Source organism: Pseudopipra pipra, unplaced genomic scaffold (assembly GCF_036250125.1).
Source record: "Pseudopipra pipra isolate bDixPip1 unplaced genomic scaffold, bDixPip1.hap1 HAP1_SCAFFOLD_185, whole genome shotgun sequence".
NCBI classification, from domain to species: Eukaryota; Metazoa; Chordata; class Aves; order Passeriformes; family Pipridae; genus Pseudopipra; species Pseudopipra pipra.
Window position 1 is genome coordinate 57,451 of NW_026990664.1, and position 15,992 is coordinate 73,442.

The following is a 15,992-nucleotide window of genomic DNA, read 5'->3' on the forward strand; positions in this document are numbered from 1 at the left end:
CAGTGAGAGCCCCTGCCACGAGGACGGGCTGTGACCCCCTTGCCTGCGAGGCCCAACAGCCACCACCATTCTGCTGAGCACAGTAAGCACGTTCAGCTCCATCACACCAGTGTTGCACAAGCCTTGCACAAGTGCCTTGCACAGCAGGAGGAAGGGAGGGAGGGTGCACAAGTGCTGTGGGAGGAACAGGGATTGGGGGAGTTGAGGCTGGTGCCATCAATGGGATGGGGGCATTTGCATGAGGCCACTCTTGCATGGGGCTTGGGGGCGTCAGGGGTCATCCCCCCCTTCTATCAGGCGCCTCAGCACATCAGGGTCTGGGGGCTGCCCTGGCCGCTGCCCCCCTAGTACCAGATACCCCCCCAGGAACTGGTGCAGCACCCGGGGGGCTGCCGAGAGCACCCGCAGCCCCAGCGTCACGTCCCCAGTCAGCCACAGCCGCACCTGGGGGAAAAAGGGGATGGGGGTGAAAGCCAGTCCACTTCCAGTGCTTCCCGCTCCCCTCCAGTCCTCAGTACCTGCTGGCTGTCCCAGTTGATGTCCCACTGGCGCAGGTCACTGTGCCTCCAGCTGCGGGTGACGGCGCCAGAGCCAGGATCGATCCGGAGCAGCTCTGAGGGGCCCACAGCCAAAATCTCATCACGCCTGGCACCCTGGAACCTGTGAGACCCCCCCCAAAACACATGGGACCCCTGGAACTCCGGAGACCTCCCCAGTGCTCCCAGTGTACAGCACCTCAAAGTGTGGCAGCCCTCCCTCCCAGTGCCCCCAGTACCTCACCACGAAGTGCCCCAGCCCGAACCCTGGCAGGGCCCTCCAGGCCTCCACGAAGCGCAGCCGGGCCTGGCCTGGGGTCAGTGTCCCCACACGGTGCAGAACCTCCAGCAGCCGGGGGGTGAGCTGCGGGGGGCCATTGTGAGGGAGGGGAGAGTGGGGGGGGACTGGGGGCGCCCCAGGGACTGGGGGCGCCCCAGGGACTGGGGGCACCCCAGAGACTGGGGGAACAGCAGCCGGTGTACAAGGATGGGAGGGCCGAGTACCTGCTTGGCCTTGGACTTGCGGTGGAAGCGGGGGGGCAACAGCTGCTGTGGATCTGGGGGTGGGCGTGAGAGGGCCCAGGGAGGCACAGTGGGGTCTTCCCTCCCTGGGTGGACCCCCAGGACCCCCTGAGCCTCCGCCCCGAGCGATGTGGCCGACAGGGACCCCCCACGCGAGGCCAAGCGGCACCCGGCGACCCAACGGGCATGCTGGGGGGCCTGGGGGGGTGGGAGTATCACACCAGCTCTCTGAGACTCCTCAAAGACCCCTGCAGAACTCCCCCAGGACCCCTTGAACTCCCTCAAACCCCCCAGAACTCTCCCGGGACCCCTTGAGCCCTCCAGGACCCCCAAACCCCCTTGGGACCCATCAAAACCCCCGAGAATGCAAAAAAACCCCCCTGAGACCTCATATCCCCCCAAGAGCCCCTCTGAGACACCCCCCCCCCAAAACCCCAGGACTCCTCTAACCCTCCCCCCCCCGAGCCCCCAAGGACCCTCAAATCACCATGAGACCCCCCCCAACTGCCCTCAAACGCTCCAGGACTCCCTGAACTCCCACGTCCCGTTCCTCCCGTTTCCCAGTGGGGCCCTCCCATAGTCCCTGTGGGCTCCCAGAGCCCTCAGTGCCCCCCACCACCCCCATCCTGCCCTCCCACCCACATCACGGCAGCGCAGGAGGGTCTCGCTCATCCCCTCCGGTGTCGGCACCCGCAGTTTGATGTAAAACTTCTGCGCCCCCAAATCCATGTCAGGGGTCACCTCGCAGCCTGGGGGGATGGGGGGGTCAGGCAGGCCTGGGTGCAGTCCAGGAGGGGAGTTCAGGGCATCCTAGAGGGGTTTGGGGAGGCTTTGGGACTCTAAGGGAGGCCCAGAGGGGTCCTGGGAGGAGATGGGGGTGTTTCCAAAGGGAATGTTGGCAACTCAGGAGGGAGCTGGGGGTGTCCCAGGGGTGTCTGGGGCAGAATCTGTGAGCCCTGGTGGGGTCCCAGAGGGAGATGGGGGGTTCTTGAGGGGGTATTTCAGGCCCCTGGGGGAACCAAGGAGGGGAGTTAGCCTTGTCTCAGGAGGGTCTGGGGGGAACCTGGGAGTCCTGGGGGGTGGCCCCAGTGGTCCCAGGGGAGTCTTAGGAGGCCCATATGGGGGGAAGGGGGAGGTCCCAGGGGATTTGGGGGTCTGGGGGGGGGTTCTTGTGGGAAGGTCCCAGGGTAATCTGTGAGTGCCAGAGGGAGTCTGGGGGCCCGGGGGGGGGTTTGAGGTCTCACCGCGGAGGTTGAGCTGCTGTGGGGGCCCCCCCGATCTCGGGAGGCTCCAGAGTGACAGTGATGACCCCGAGAGCACGGCCCGGGCAGGTCGGGAACCCCAGAACGGCCAGCGGGAGGACCTGGGGATACCCCGAGTTTTGGGGGTTGGGGGGGGTCAAGAGGGACCCCCAGAATGGCCAGGAGGAGGGCCTGGGGGAACCCCAATTTTGGGATGAGGCGAGGGGTTTGGGGGTTGTGGGGGTACCTGTAGATCTCCAGCTCCTCCACCAGCTCAGGGGCAGCTCCAAGCTCCTCCTGGGGACTCCCCCAGACCTCAGTAATCCCCAGTGACTCCCAGTGCCTCCCCCAGTGCCCCCCACCGCAGCCCCCACCAGTTCTTACCCCTCCCCCCCAGCAGTGCCCCCCAGTCCTCCCAGTGTGGCCAGAGGAGGCCCTCAGTACCACCCAGTGCTCCTCAGGGCCTTCCATATCCATCCCAGTGTTCCCCAGTCCCCCCAAACCCCTCCCAGTGCCCCTGGGTCCTCCCCAAACACCCCCCAGTACCTCCCAGTGCCCCCCAGTGCCCCCAGTCTCACTGGCAGGATGGTGGTCCTTTGCCCCTCCAGGCTCAGCTCCAGTTTGTCCAGGGCTGTGTCCAGGTCCTGAGGCTCGAGGGGGCCCTTGGGGTCCCCATCACCCCCCTCTGCCCCATCTATCTGGTACTGGGGGTTGGAGGGGGTCGTGGGGGGTCAGGATAATTGGAGGGGTCACAGAGGGGTCAGGAGAATTAAGGGGGGTCTCAGAGGGGTCAAGGGGAGACTGAGGGGTCCAGAGGTGTTTGGGGCTCAGGGATGTCCAGGAAGGTTTGGGTGAGTCTGGAGGGTTCTTGGGGGTCCCAGGGGCTCCCAGGGAATCTGGGGTGGGTTTTGGGGTACAGGGGTTTTGAGGAGGGTCACAGAGGATCAGGGGATGGGTTCGGTGGGGTGCCAGATTGTCCAGGGATGTTCTGGGGTACCTGGAGGGCAGCAAAGAGCAGCATCTCCTCCTCGGTACAGTCGATCTCCTCGGCCAGGAGGGCCCCGCGTGCCTGCTCCTGCAGCAGCGCAATGCGCAGCCCGCCCTCCTGGGGGCAGCACAGTGTTGGGGCATGGGGGGGCACCCAGGGGGGCTTTAACCCCCAGGGACCCCCAAAACCCCAGCAGGGACCCACAGGGACTCCCTAACCCCCTCCTGAGGGGTGCTTGGGAAGTGACATGGGAGGGTTGGGGGTCCCTGGGGGGCTTTAGGGGTCACCAGGGGGGATTTGAGGGTACCTGGGGGTCCAGCCCCATGGCACAGGGGTACTTGAAGCGCAGCAGCAGCTCCTCGTCGTCCACCACGTCCTGTTCCATCAGGGACCTCGAGGCGTCCAGCCACCTGCGGGGAAAGGGGGGGCGTGGTTGGGGGGGGTCCTGTGCGCTCGATCCCGCCCACAAACCCCGCCCGAGCACCGCCCATAACCCTCATCCCCGCCCACAAACCCCGCCCAACCACACCCGAGCAAACCCCACCCCACCAAGTCGTGTCCCGCCCCTCACCCACCCTAAGCCTCGCCCCCCGCCCCACCCAACAACCCCAATCCCGCCCCGCCCCCGCCTGTAAGCCCCGCCCACACGTCTAACCCCTCCCCAACCACCGAATCCCGCCCCATTCAAGCCCCGCCCACCAGGCCCCACCCCCGCGGCCCCGCCCCTCACCGCGCGTGCAGCCGCGCGCGCCGCAGGAGGAGGTTCCCGCGCCTGGTCCGGGGGGAGGTCGGGGGGTCCCTCCCCCCCCGGGGGGTCACCAGAACCCGGAGCTGCTCGGGGGGCAGCGCAGGGGGAGGGGCCTCATCTGGGGGGGGGGGACAGGAGGTCGGGGAGGGTGCGAAGGACGCGGGGGGATCCGGCCCCCCCCGGCCTCCCACCGCTCCCCCCCTCCGCTCACCTGCCCTTGGCCGCAGGTGCGTCAGGTCCAGGTCGGGGGGGGCCTGGGCGGGGGCGCGGCCCTTCCGCACCTCCCCTCCCCGCTCTTCCTCCGGACGCAGCAGCGAAAGTTCCTCGGGGTTTCGGATCCCTGCGACCCCCCCCCGCGCACAGTGGGACCCCCGGCACCTTCCCGGGCCCCCCCAGTGCCCTCCGGGACTCCCCGAGACCTCTCGGCACGCCTCAGTTCCCCCCTGAGATTCCCCCGGGACCCTCCAGACCCCTTCATCCCCCCCAACTCCACTCCATCGTTGCCCAGACCACTCTGGCCCTCCCAGACCCCCAAAAGCCCCCCCAGACACCCTAATCACCCTTCAAACCCCTCCAACGACCCCCCCCATTTCCCCCCAGCCCCTCCCCAGCGCTCCCGGAGCCCCTGGACACACCGAGCAGACCGCAGGCCCGTGCCACCCCCCGCCCGGGGGTCCTGGCGAAGTCGAGGTGCAGCCGCAGGACGCGCCCGCCCGGGAGCCGCAGCCGCAGCGGGCGGTGCCGGGGGACGAAGCGGAGCCGGGAGCCCCCCCCGACACCCAGCGCGTCCAGGGGGGGCCCGGGGGGCAGCAGCCACCGCCGCCGCTGCACCCACCACAGCGCGTGGTCCGACCAGTCCCGGGCCTCCCCTGGAGGAAAGGGCGTCAGGGGAGGCTGGGGGGGGGTATGACAGGGCTGGGAGGGGGCGGCGGGGTGCCCTGGCAGGGGGATGGCCGTGAGGGACTGCAGGAGGGTTAGAGGGTGCTAAAGGGGGCTGTGGGAGGTCCTGCTGTACCCCCAAACCACATCGGAGGGGCTACAGGGGGCCTGTAATAGGGCAATGGGGGGTATGTAGGGCTCTAATGGGGGCTGTCACAGGCTGTGGGGAGCTATGGGGGGCTATGGGGATGCTATAGGAGGCTGTGAGGAACTGGTGTGGGTTAGGGGTTACTAAGTAGGGGTTATGGGAGAGTTGTGGGGTGCTGTGAGGTCTATAGGGGTCCCACTGTACCCCCAAAGCACATCGGGGGGGCTCAGGAGGCCACGGGTCCCGGGGGGGAGCCACCCTTGGAGCTATTTATAGCCCATGGGTCCCTTATCGCCCTGGCTGGGGAGGACCTGGGGAGGGGAACTGGGAAGTAGGGGGACGCTGGGACCCCTCGATAAGGGCTCAGTATCCCCAGGCTGGATCCTCCCCCAACATCCTCTCTTAACCACACGGCACTTCGGGGGGGCTGGATGCCCCTACAACCCTTTCCTATGGGGCCTGGAGCTGGGGGGCCTGGACACCAGGGTCCAGCCTCCTGCCACTGTGGGGCACAACTAGGGGTCAGGGCTGTGGATCCCAGCTGTGGGTCTGGCCAGAGGTCAGGGCTACAGGTCACTCACCGATGGTCTCCACGATGAGGCGCATGAGGCCACCAATGTGCAGGTCCCCGGTGACACGGAGGGCAAGGATGCGGAGAGCTGCTGGGGGGCTGGGCTGCCCCACAGCATCTCCCTGCCCTGTGGCATCTCCCTGCCCCATGGCACCTCCCTCCTCCACCTCCAGCTGCAGCTCGAAGGAGCCGTCAATGTCCTCCCCACTCGCCGTCTTCAGCCCTGCCATCACTCCGTCCCTTCCCAATGGTGTCCAGAATGTTCCTGCCCCACGTCCCGCCCCACGTCCCATCCCACTTCCTTCTCCACGGCACCCTGGACACCCGGGTTCACCCCACACCACTGCCACCCACCGCAGAGGAAGTCGTGGCAGGGAGGAGCCACAGGGTCCAGACGTTGGGCTGTCCCCCCCTGCCATGACACCCACCAGGGCCACAGGGCGAGGACATTGGGGTCTCTCATCTGGGGATGTCCCTGTCCTAGCCCCCACACCCCATCCCTCTACTATCCCACCAGCTGGGACAGGACCCGGGAGCCCCCCTCAAGTCACCCTCATTGCACTCCCAGCACATGCTGTTCTCATGGGATGGGGGTCTGGTGCTTCCCGGGGTCAGTCCACAGGATCCCTGGGAAGGGGACAGAGCTGGTAGAACTAGGGATGCTGCCCCCTCTCCCCCTCAACCCCCCAATCACGGGCTGGGGCTGCTGAGGCCAAAGGATTTTATTGTTGGGGGGATCAGTGTGGCCCCAGCACATCCCCTTTGGGGCAGTTTCCAGTGTCCCCTTGAGGGGAGATGAGGCCAGGGGAGTGTCCCAGGGGGATGGGGCAGGGGAGTCCAGTGTCACATGGAGGGGACATGGAGGGACACGTGTAGGGTCCAGTGTCACATTGGGGGGACATGGGAGGGAGTCACAGCTTCAGTTTCACAGTTAGTGGGGGCAGATGGGGGGCTGTGAGTGTGCACAGGGTGGGTGTGCACAGGGTGAGTGTGCAAAGGGGGGGTGTGCAAGGGGGGTGAGCGTGTGTGGGATGGACACCATCGGCCTGCAGCGGGCGCCATTGGCTTGTGCCAGGCGTGTGAGCGAGGTGTGAGCGGGCAGGGGCCGCAGGATCGGTGTGCGCGGCTGTGAGCGTGTGTGGCACGGGGATGGTGTGCACAGGACACGAGTGTGCACGGCGTGTTCATGGCATGTGACTGCAGTCAGTGCGCACAGGTGAGCGTGCCCAGGGTGAGAGTGTGCCCACAGTGAGTGTGCCCACAGCGAGTGGGCCCAGGGTGAGTGTGCCCAACGTGTGTGCAGCGTGTTCAGGGTGAGTGCCCAGGTGAGTGTGCCCGAGGTGACTCTGCCCACCTGACCATGCCATGTGCAGGTGCCCCCATGCCAGGGGGCTGCCGCAGTCCCGGAGTCCTGTGGAGTCCCACAGATGTCAGAGGGTCTCCCCGGGGGGTCTCAAGGGGTGTTGGGGGATGTCAGGGGATCCCCGGAGAGGTCAGGGGGTCCCCCCCGGGGGCTGTTGGGGGGTGTCAGGGGACTCGGGGGGTCCCCGGGGGGGTGCAGCAGCCGCGTGACCCGGCTGAGCCGCGCGTTCGCGTCCTCCTGGCCCTGCTGCAGCCGCCGGGTGCTGCGACGGAGCCCCCGGAGCTCAGCCTGGAGCCGCTGCTGCACTTCGTGGCCCTGCCCCACACAGAGCCACGGGTCAGCCCCCTGCCCCACACAGACCCATAGATCAACCGCCTCAGCGTTCCCCCAGTTCTCTCCCAGTGTCCCCCCAGTGACTCCCAGTACTCCCCATTTCTCCTCCAGTGTTCCCAACTGCCCCCCAGTCCCTTCAGCAGTGTCCCTCTGGTGCCCCCCAGTGCACCCCAGTTCCCATCCAGCCCCACCAGTGCCTCCCAGTGGCCTCCCAGTGTGCCCCCCAGTGCCCCCCACCTCCTGCAGACCCTCCTGCAGCCGCTTCAGCGCCGCCTCCAGTTGCGCCACCTTCTCTGAGAGGCTCCGGGACCTGGGGAGGGCACGAGGGGGTGTTGGACCCTGAGGGGACCCCCTCCAGCCCCCTACTCCTCCCAGCCTCCCCCTTCATACTCATCCTCAGGGACCACTGGGCTCAGGCTCTGCTGGACCCCGATGTTGGGGGGCTCTCGGAGCTGATGCCCTGGCGAGAGAAGTGGGGAAATGTAAGACCCCTACATGGGGAGCCCCGAGACCTCCCCCTTCCTGACCCTCCCCATTCCCACAGCCACTGAGATCCCCCCTTTCCTGATCCTTCCCATTCCCACAAACCCCAGTCCCCCAACTCCCTCAGCTCCCCACAGTCCCCCAGGATCCCCTCACCCCCTTGACCCCCCATCCCCACAGAACGTCCTCAACCTCCCCATCCCCTCCATCTTCACAAGGCCCCCAGACCCCCCAAGCCTCCCCCCTGGTACCCCTAGACCCCCTCACCCTCTCAGCCCCCCACCCCCAAGCTCTCCCAGATCTGCCTCCCATCCAAAACACCCCTCAACCCCCAAGAAACAGCTTCCAGGACCCCTCAGCCTCCCAAAACCCCCCTCTCCCCTCCCAGGCAATGACCTCCAGGATCCCCTCAGCCCTCCCAACCCCCCCCAAAGGCCCCCAGGCCCCCTCACCCCCCCGGGCGATGGCCTCCAGGACCCCACTGCAGGCCGTGGCCAGGCGGGCGATGAGCTCCCACTCCTCCTCCTGGGGCTCCCCAGACCCCGACAGCACTGGTGGGGGAGGCAACAGTGGGGGACACCCAGGGAACTGGAGGGGACCCCTCCGGGGGATGTGGGACAACCCCACAGGACACTCCCCTAGCACAGGGGGCAGAGGACAGGGACATCCCCCATGGGATGGGGACACCCAGGGGACAGGGACACCCAAGTGGTGGGGGGACGACCCCCAGGGGACCCCCCTCCACGGGATAGGGCATACCCTCAGGGGACACCTATATGGACAGGGGACACCCCGACGATGAGGGGAGACACCCCAGGGGATGGGGACACCCCCAGGTGAAGGGGACCTGGGCTGGGGACACCTCAAGGAGATGGGGGGCCCCCAGGGGGCAGGGGTCACCCCCGTAGGATGTGGGACATGGGATATGGGATGGGGGACACTCCCCCATGGTGGGACAGGGACACCCCCAGGAGACATAGGATGGGGAATGGAGGGGAGACACAGAAGGGGACATGAGGTGGAACAGGGGAGGGACACGGGGAACACAGGGGCTCCGGGCCACTCACGCCTGCCCAGGGAGTGCTGCAGCGAGGGGCCCGGGGGGGGGCTGGGCTCGGGGGGGGCCGCAGGACCACCAGCATCCAGAGAGGGACCCTGAGGACAGGGGGGGTCAGCAGGGGCACAGAGAGACTGGGGGAGACACACAGGGACACACGGGGGGGACAGGGGACATGGTAGGGTCAGCAGCCTCATAGGAGCCTGGGGGGACAGGGCGGAACTCAGGGGGACAAAGGGACTCACCGGGTCACCGGACTGGGGGGGGCTGTGGTGCGGCAGCAACAGGTCAGGCGTGGGGTCAGCCAGGGGGGGCCTGGGGGGCCATAGGAGTGAGGGTTAGAGGGGTTCATGGGAGGGCATGGGATTCCTGGGGATTTGGGGGGGGCCCAGGGGCTTGGGAGATGCATTCCAAGGGTACTGGGGGATCCCAGAAGATTTGGGGGGTTTCCCATGTCCAGTGTAACTCACGGGCTGGGGGGGCATCCGGTCGGGCTCCTGAGGGTCCCCGGGCTGGGGGGGCCACCCCCAGGGGGAAAGGGGGTGCTCTCCTCGTCCAGTGCCAGCGAGCGCAGGAGCTGTAGAGTGTCGGGGTGCAGCCCCCCTGGGCCCACCCCATGATCCCCCCTGTCGCTGTCTCCCCCTGAGTCGCTGCTGGTGTCCCCGATATCCCCTCCAAGGTCCCCGATCCCAGGGTCCCCCCCTGTGCCCCGGCCCTGCTCCAGCGAGCGGGCGTAGAGCTCCGAGAAACTCCTGGGGGGCAAAGGTGAGGGGGACATGGTGGGGGGAGAGTGAGGACACACCGAGGTGTCCAGGTCCCAGTTCCACTTGACCCCCATGTCCCTGCCCTCCCCATGTCCCCCCAAGATCCCTCGTGCCATCCAATTCCCCCCATTCCGCCCCCCACTGCTCCCCCATTTCTCTCTCACCCCCAATCCCCCCTTTGTCCCCAAAAGCCCCCCAACTCCTCCCATGCCCCCCCATCCCCAATCCTCCTCGCTGCCCCCACATCCTCTATTCCCCCAAATGCCTCCCATTTCCCCCCACTGCCCCCCCCATTACCCTTCCAACCCCAATCCCCCCCGTTTCCCACCCCACCCATTCCCCGCAGGACCCCGCCCCAGCCCCCCGCCCTGCACGCACCGCCGGGGCCGCCCGTCGCGGTCGGGGGGCAGCAGCGTCAGGGGGCCCGAGGGGCGCCGCAGCAGCGCCCGCAGCAGCCGGGGGTCCCCGCGGGGAAGGGGACGGTGTCCCACGCGCAGCAGCCGCGTCCCGGGCCGCAGCCCCGCAGTCTCGGCGAAGGAGAACCGCGTCACGGCCGTCACGACCCCCGAGGGGTCCACGCGGAACCCCCGGCGGCCCCCGGCCCCCCGCGGCAGCGCCAGCTCCCGCGCCTCGCACCCCCGCGTTACCGCCTGCGGGGGGACACGCCGGGTCAGGGAGGGCACGGGGACCCCGACAGAGCCCCCCGCGCCTCGCACCCCCGCATCACCACCTGCGGGGGGGCATCGAGTGGGAGGGGTTCAGGGACCCCCGGGGGGTGACCCAGTATCAGCCCATGGGAACCCCAACACTGACCCCGTGGGGCACCCTATGGACAACCGCCCTGTCTGAGCCCCACAGCACACCCCCACAGTCCCCCATCCCTGCCCTACCGCACCCCCATTGCCCCCCGAGCCTGACCCATTGCCCTCCCCACTGCCCCCTTTTTTCCCCCCCAGTTTGCCCCGCCATCCCTGCCCCATTCCTGCCCCCCCATTGCCCCCTGCCCCGCTCACCTGGAGCCTGGCCACCACCTGTGGGGCAGCGCCGTGGGGCAGCCGCAGCCCCAGCCACTCGCCCGCCCCATAGAAGATCTCAAGGCGCCCCTCGGCGAACCCCCAGCCCAGCACGTCCCGGCAGGCGCAGCTGAACAGCACCCCGGGGGGGAGGGCGACTGTCCCCGGGTGGGGGGCAGCGTCCCCTGGGGGGGGCGCGGCCATCCCTGCGTTACGTGGGGGTTCCCCTTGCTGTGGGGCAACCGTCCCTAGGTGGGGGGTGACCGTTCCTGAGTGGGTGGGGGGCTCCCCTGGGTGTGGGGGGAGCACCCCTGGGTTTGGGGGAAACTTCCCCGGCTGAGGGGCGATCGCCCTTGAGTGGGGGTCGACCGTCCCTTGGTCACGGGGGGGATTCCCCGGGTTGAGGGCGAGCCCCCCGGACCGGTCGGTGACCGCCCCGGGTGGCGCGGCGACCACCACCACCCTCTCCGCCGCTACCCCCAGCAGACACGGCACCTCGGCCCCCCCGGGCCCCCCCTGCGCGCGCGCCCCCCACACCAGCGCCCCCGCCACCGCCGCGCCCCCCGCGCGCCCCGCGCCCCCCCGGCGGCGTCCCCCGAGCGCGGGCAGCCCCCGGGGGGGCGCGGGCAGCGGGGCCCCCCCGCCGTGGGCGCGCAGCAGCTCCTGCAGGTACTGGCGGCGGGTGCGCGCGGCCATGGCCCCCAGGCGGCCCCCCCGCGCCGCCGCGTTCTCCCCGTTGATGGCCTTGGCCAGCAGGAACGGGCGCAGCCCTGCGCCCCCCAGGAAACGCTGCCCTGCCGCCAGCGCCGGCCCGAACGGGGGGGTCTCCTCCGGCCGCACCACCGCCACACTGCGGAGAGACCCCCAGAGGGGGCGGGAGGGCGGTTAGGGACCCCAGAACGCGTGTGAGACTCCCAAGAACCAGGAGAGACTCCCAGAGCCCGTGAGAGACCCACGGAGCCCAGGAGAGACTCTCCTAGGGAACTCTGCCAGACCCCCAGGGCGCAGGACAGACCCTCAAGAACCAGGAGAGAGCCCCACGGATTGGGGGAGACTCCCAGGAATCCCAAGAGCACTGTGACACCCTCAGAGACCCCGGGAGAGACCCCAAGAGCCCCTGTAAGCAGTACAGGGCCCGTGCTGGCCCCCTCCAGCCCTCGCATAAACCCCCAGACCCCTTGTGAGTCCCCCAGGGCCCATGCGAGCCCCTCAAGAACCATGCATCACCCCCAAAGCCCAGGAGGGACCCCCCCCAGAGTCCATGAGAGGCTCCCCAGCCCTGCATGAGCCATTGGGGACCCCCAGACACCCCTGTATGAGCCCCACACCCTTTAGGAGCCCTTGGGGATCCCCAGACCCCCTGTACAAAACCTCCAGTGCCTGTCTGAGACCCTTGGAGACCTCCAGACCCTCTTTAGGACCCCCAAAACTCCCTGTATGAGCCCCCCAAGCCCGAGAGCCGTGGGGCCCCCTGGCCCCACCTGTAGGTGGTGTGGGGGGTGCACGGCTCGTGCACCCGCACCACGATGAAGATGTGCTGGAAGTGGCTGCGCAGGGCACGGGGGGAGAAGGGCCGTGCCCCCGGCTCCTGGAACACGATTGTCACGATGTCGTTCCCGATGTGGCGCTTCCGCAGCAGCTGGTGGGGAAAGGGGGAGTCAGAGTCCCAAAAGTGTCCAGGGGGGGCAGAGATAGGGAGCCCCTACAGACTGCTGGGAACACTCAGCATCCCCCAAAAACCTCTGGGACCTTCAGACCCCCCCAGCTGCCTTAGAAATTCCCAAACCCCCTTGGAATCCTCCCATGCCCTTGGACTCCTGGACCTGCTGTGACTTAATGGACCCCCAGCCCCATGACCCCAGGCACCCCTGTGACCCACCCCCCTCCATACCTGCTTGGAGTGGCAAGGGGTGAAGGGCAGCATGGGGGCAACCCCAGACCCTACGGACCCCCATGACCCCTGCCATGCCCCCTGCCATGACCCCCCCACAGCCCCCTGTACCTGCTGGGGGTTGCGGGGAGTGAAGGGCAGCATGGTGCTCACGTGGAACATCACCTCGTAGCCGTGGTACGTCGTGTACAGCGAGTGGGTCCCCGTGGAGTCAGCTGAGGGGGCACAGACTAAGCCCCCGCTCTGCCAGAGACCCCTGGCCCCTCAAGGCCCCATGTCCCCAGGTCTCCCTGTATCCACACCCCCTCGTCCCCATCTCCATGTCCCCTCATCCCCTTGCGTCCCCTGTGTCCCATCCTCCCTGTCCCCACCAGGTCCCCGTGTCCCTTCCCCTACGTCCTCATGTTCCCCCCATCCCCTGGGTCCCCACGTCCCTCTATCCTCTCAGTAGCCATGTCCCCATCCCCGTGTGCCACGTCCCCCTCACCCCCACGTCTCCCTCGCCCCCCGATGTCCCCCCGTGTCCCTCTGTGTCCCCGTATGCCACCCTGTCCTCCCACGTGTCCCCGTGCCCCGGGTCTCACTGCGGGTGTCCAGCTGTGCCCGGTACCCCGCGAAGCCGCGCAGCCTCACGCGGGTGCCCAGCAGCGCCAGGAACTGCTCGAAGGCAGGGCCGGGCTCCTCGTTGTTGTACATCTCCTCCTCGGAGCCCTGCCCCCGCTGGCAGTACAGCACCCCCACCTTGCGCTGCCGGCTCACCTGGGGGACGGGGGACGCGAGTGGGGCACAGGGAGTTCGCAGGGAGCGTGCAGGGAACACGCACAGACCCCTGAACACGCTCACTGGCCTCCCACGAGGGCCTGCACTGGTGCAAACCCCATCCTCGTGCAGACCAGGTCCTCGTGCAAGGCTCGAACCCTTGCGAACCCCACCCTGTGCCCGCCCCATCCTTGAGCAACGCCCACCCTTGGACAAGCCCTGCCCCCGTGTGAGCCCCAGGTCCGGTGCAATGCAACCCTTGTGCAAGCCCCCCCTAAGCCCCCCCACAAGCCCCCCCACAAAGCCCCCTCACACAAGCCCCTCCTCTTGCAAGCTCCCCCTCACCCCCTGCTCGTCCAGCTTGAGGAGGGTCTCCTGCACGGCGGGGGAGGGGGCGAGGCGCAGCCCCCCCACCACCAGCCCAGGCAGCACCAGCTCCAGCAGCTTCCGGGGGGGGACCCCCCGCGCCCCAGAGGGGCGAGAGCCGGGGGGCAGCGCCTCCTCCAGAACCGACCCCCGCAGCGTCCGTGGCTGGGGGGATACAGGAAGGGTCAGGGTGGGGGCACCTTCATGGAACCCCCGCACAGCCCTTGGCCCTCATGGGCACCCCTGAAACCCCCCAGCCCCTGATGTCCCCCTGAAGCCCATGGGGATCACCCCATAGGGCCTCTGGGACCCCCCGGTTCCCCCCCCAACTTCATCCATCCTCCCGAACCCCACCCCCTCCAATCCCCTGAACCCCCCCTAGAACTTCTGAACCCCCTCACCTCCTTGTACCCACCCAGCCCTTCTGGGACCTCCGGGCCCCCTGATTCTCCTGGCCCCCCCAGCTCCCTCCTCCCCCCTGGATGCCTCCCAGCACCCTCCGTCACCTGGCAGGTGCGCAGGATGATCCTGTGCAGCACCTGGGCCCGAGGTCCCTCCTTCTCCTCCCGCCGAAGGGACACGGCCACGGGCCCCAGCCGGGGGTCCTCACCCAGCAGGTTCTGGTGCTCTGGGAGCGGGCCAGGGGGGTCGGGAGGCCGTATGGCCCTTCCCAGCCCCCCTCCAGCTGTCCCTGCCAGCAGGTTCTGGTGCTCTGGGGGGTCAGGGGGCATGGGGGAGGGACGGGACCACCACAGCCCCCCCCCCCCCCATCCCCTGCCCCCCTCACCTTTCCCATAGAAGTACTTGCGATAGTACTCGGCGCCGTCGTCGCTGTGCTCGATGGGGTGGGGGGGTCGCGCCCCCGCCGGGGGCTCCTCCAGCACCGCGACCGCTGCATTCGGCAGCTGCCCGGGCCCGGGGGGGCCGCGGGGGGGGCCCAGCCCTGGCTCCTGCTCTCCCCCCGTCTCGCAGCAGAAGCGGGGACAGCTCAGCACCAGGGCCTCGGGGTCGGGAGAAGCCCCGTGGGGCCCGGGGGGCTCCTCGGGCTCCAGGTGGGCGGCGGAAGCCCCCGAGGTGGGGCCCGGGTCGGCCGTGGGGGGCTCGGCCGGGTCGAAGAGGATGCTCTGCACGTCGTAGTGAGCGAGGAGGGGGCTCCAGGGGGGGTGGGGGAAGAAATCGGGGTCCCCCCCGCCGGCCGCAAGTCCCAAGAGCAGCAGAGGGTCGCGGAAGCGGGGGGACGTGGGGCTGCCCCCCCCGGCCGCCTCCTCGTGGCTCTGGGTGCGGGCCCGAGGGAACACTATCCCCGGAGACCCCTTCTCCTCCGGGGACCCCGCAAGGGCCGCCTCGCTGCTGCTGCGCTGCAGGGGGGCGGCCCCCCCCGGGGACGTGGGGGACAAGGGGGCCCCCCCGGCCGCGCTGGGGGGAGCGGGGGGTGGGGGCGGCCGGGCCGAGGGGCCCCGCATCTTGCGGAGGAAGAGGTCGTCGGACTGCATGGCCCCCCCTGGACCCCCAGGGATCGCCCCGAGACTCCTTAGGACCCCTCTGAGACTCCTTGGGACCCCTCTATTCCCCCCTGAGGCCCCTAGGGACTAGCTAGGACCCCCCTGAGACCCCCCGGGATACCCCTGATCCCCCCTAGGGAACACCCCCGTAACCCTCAGGAACCCCAAGGGACTCTCAGGGACTCCTTAGGACCCTCCTGGGGGTCTCTGGCACCTCTCCAGCCACCCAGCCCCCCCAGCCCCCCCCCAGTTGTAGCGGAGACTCGCACCCAGGGATTAGTCAATGGAAGCGTGGGAACGGAGTCCATGCCCCGATTGGGTGCCCGGGAATTCCCGCGTGCGGAGGCCCCGCCCCTTTTCCCACGCGCCCCTTCCCGGGTCGCGGTTAATGGGGGCAACCCGGGGGGGTCGGGGGGGCTCCGGCCGCGGCGCTCTCTGGGGCGGGGAGGGACGGCGGCACCTGGGGAGGGACAGGGAGTCAGTGGGGGCTCGGGGCGCTCCTCAGCCCTCCCCGCCCCATCCCCGTGTCCCTCTGTTCCTCCGTGTCTGTCCCTCCATCCCCAGTCAGCCCACAGGCCCCCTTTGCCCTCCCCGCCTCGCCCACTCCGCTGCAGGGACCCCGGAACAGGGCTGAGGGTGGGGGTCCCCTTGGACCCCCGCGGACACCCGGGTCCTTCCTTTGCCTGGCCCTCTGTGCCCCCCTCGGCTCCGTGGGGTCTGGGGGGGCTCGGTGGGAAGTTGTGGAGCTGGGGGAGTTCGAGGGGGGGGCCCGGACGTGCCGCCGCCGGCGGTTTCCTGCCTTACAGGAAGTGTCAGCCGCCGACGGCC

The 15,992-nt window shown here is 69.0% G+C and overlaps 2 protein-coding genes across 4 annotated transcripts; both read right to left on the reverse strand.

The window, feature by feature from the left end:
* Positions 1-91: 91 nt before the first annotated feature.
* LOC135408116 (fermitin family homolog 3-like) lies at positions 92-6,090 on the reverse strand. The gene is made up of 14 exons (XM_064643459.1): positions 5,644-6,090; positions 4,671-4,904; positions 4,247-4,375; positions 4,018-4,153; positions 3,595-3,697; positions 3,297-3,404; positions 2,878-3,003; positions 2,547-2,596; positions 2,303-2,421; positions 1,701-1,807; positions 1,041-1,256; positions 776-900; positions 519-660; positions 92-444 (listed from the first exon to the last, which is right to left on the reverse strand). Exons 1-14 carry the CDS (start codon positions 6,050-6,052, stop codon positions 271-273), a joined length of 2,178 nt encoding a protein of 725 aa, XP_064499529.1. The 5' UTR covers positions 6,053-6,090; the 3' UTR covers positions 92-270.
* Positions 6,091-6,340: 250 nt separating this feature from the next.
* On the reverse strand, positions 6,341-15,986 carry SIPA1 (signal-induced proliferation-associated 1). Of its 3 annotated transcripts, none has more exons than XM_064643455.1 (15): positions 14,450-15,986; positions 14,169-14,290; positions 13,642-13,827; positions 13,122-13,296; positions 12,649-12,752; positions 12,128-12,285; positions 10,647-11,496; positions 10,012-10,283; positions 9,340-9,621; positions 9,115-9,184; positions 8,880-8,967; positions 8,265-8,363; positions 7,720-7,789; positions 7,567-7,639; positions 6,341-7,311 (listed from the first exon to the last, which is right to left on the reverse strand). In XM_064643455.1, exons 1-15 carry the CDS (start codon positions 15,153-15,155, stop codon positions 7,087-7,089), a joined length of 3,480 nt encoding a protein of 1,159 aa, XP_064499525.1. In that variant the 5' UTR covers positions 15,156-15,986; the 3' UTR covers positions 6,341-7,086. The 3 variants fall into 3 exon arrangements, 2 of the variants coding, with proteins under 2 accessions (XP_064499525.1, XP_064499524.1); XM_064643454.1 differs by having other exon boundaries at positions 8,880-9,003; XR_010427252.1 differs by lacking the exon at positions 8,880-8,967 and having other exon boundaries at positions 7,256-7,311.
* Between the last annotated feature and the right edge of the window lie 6 nt (positions 15,987-15,992).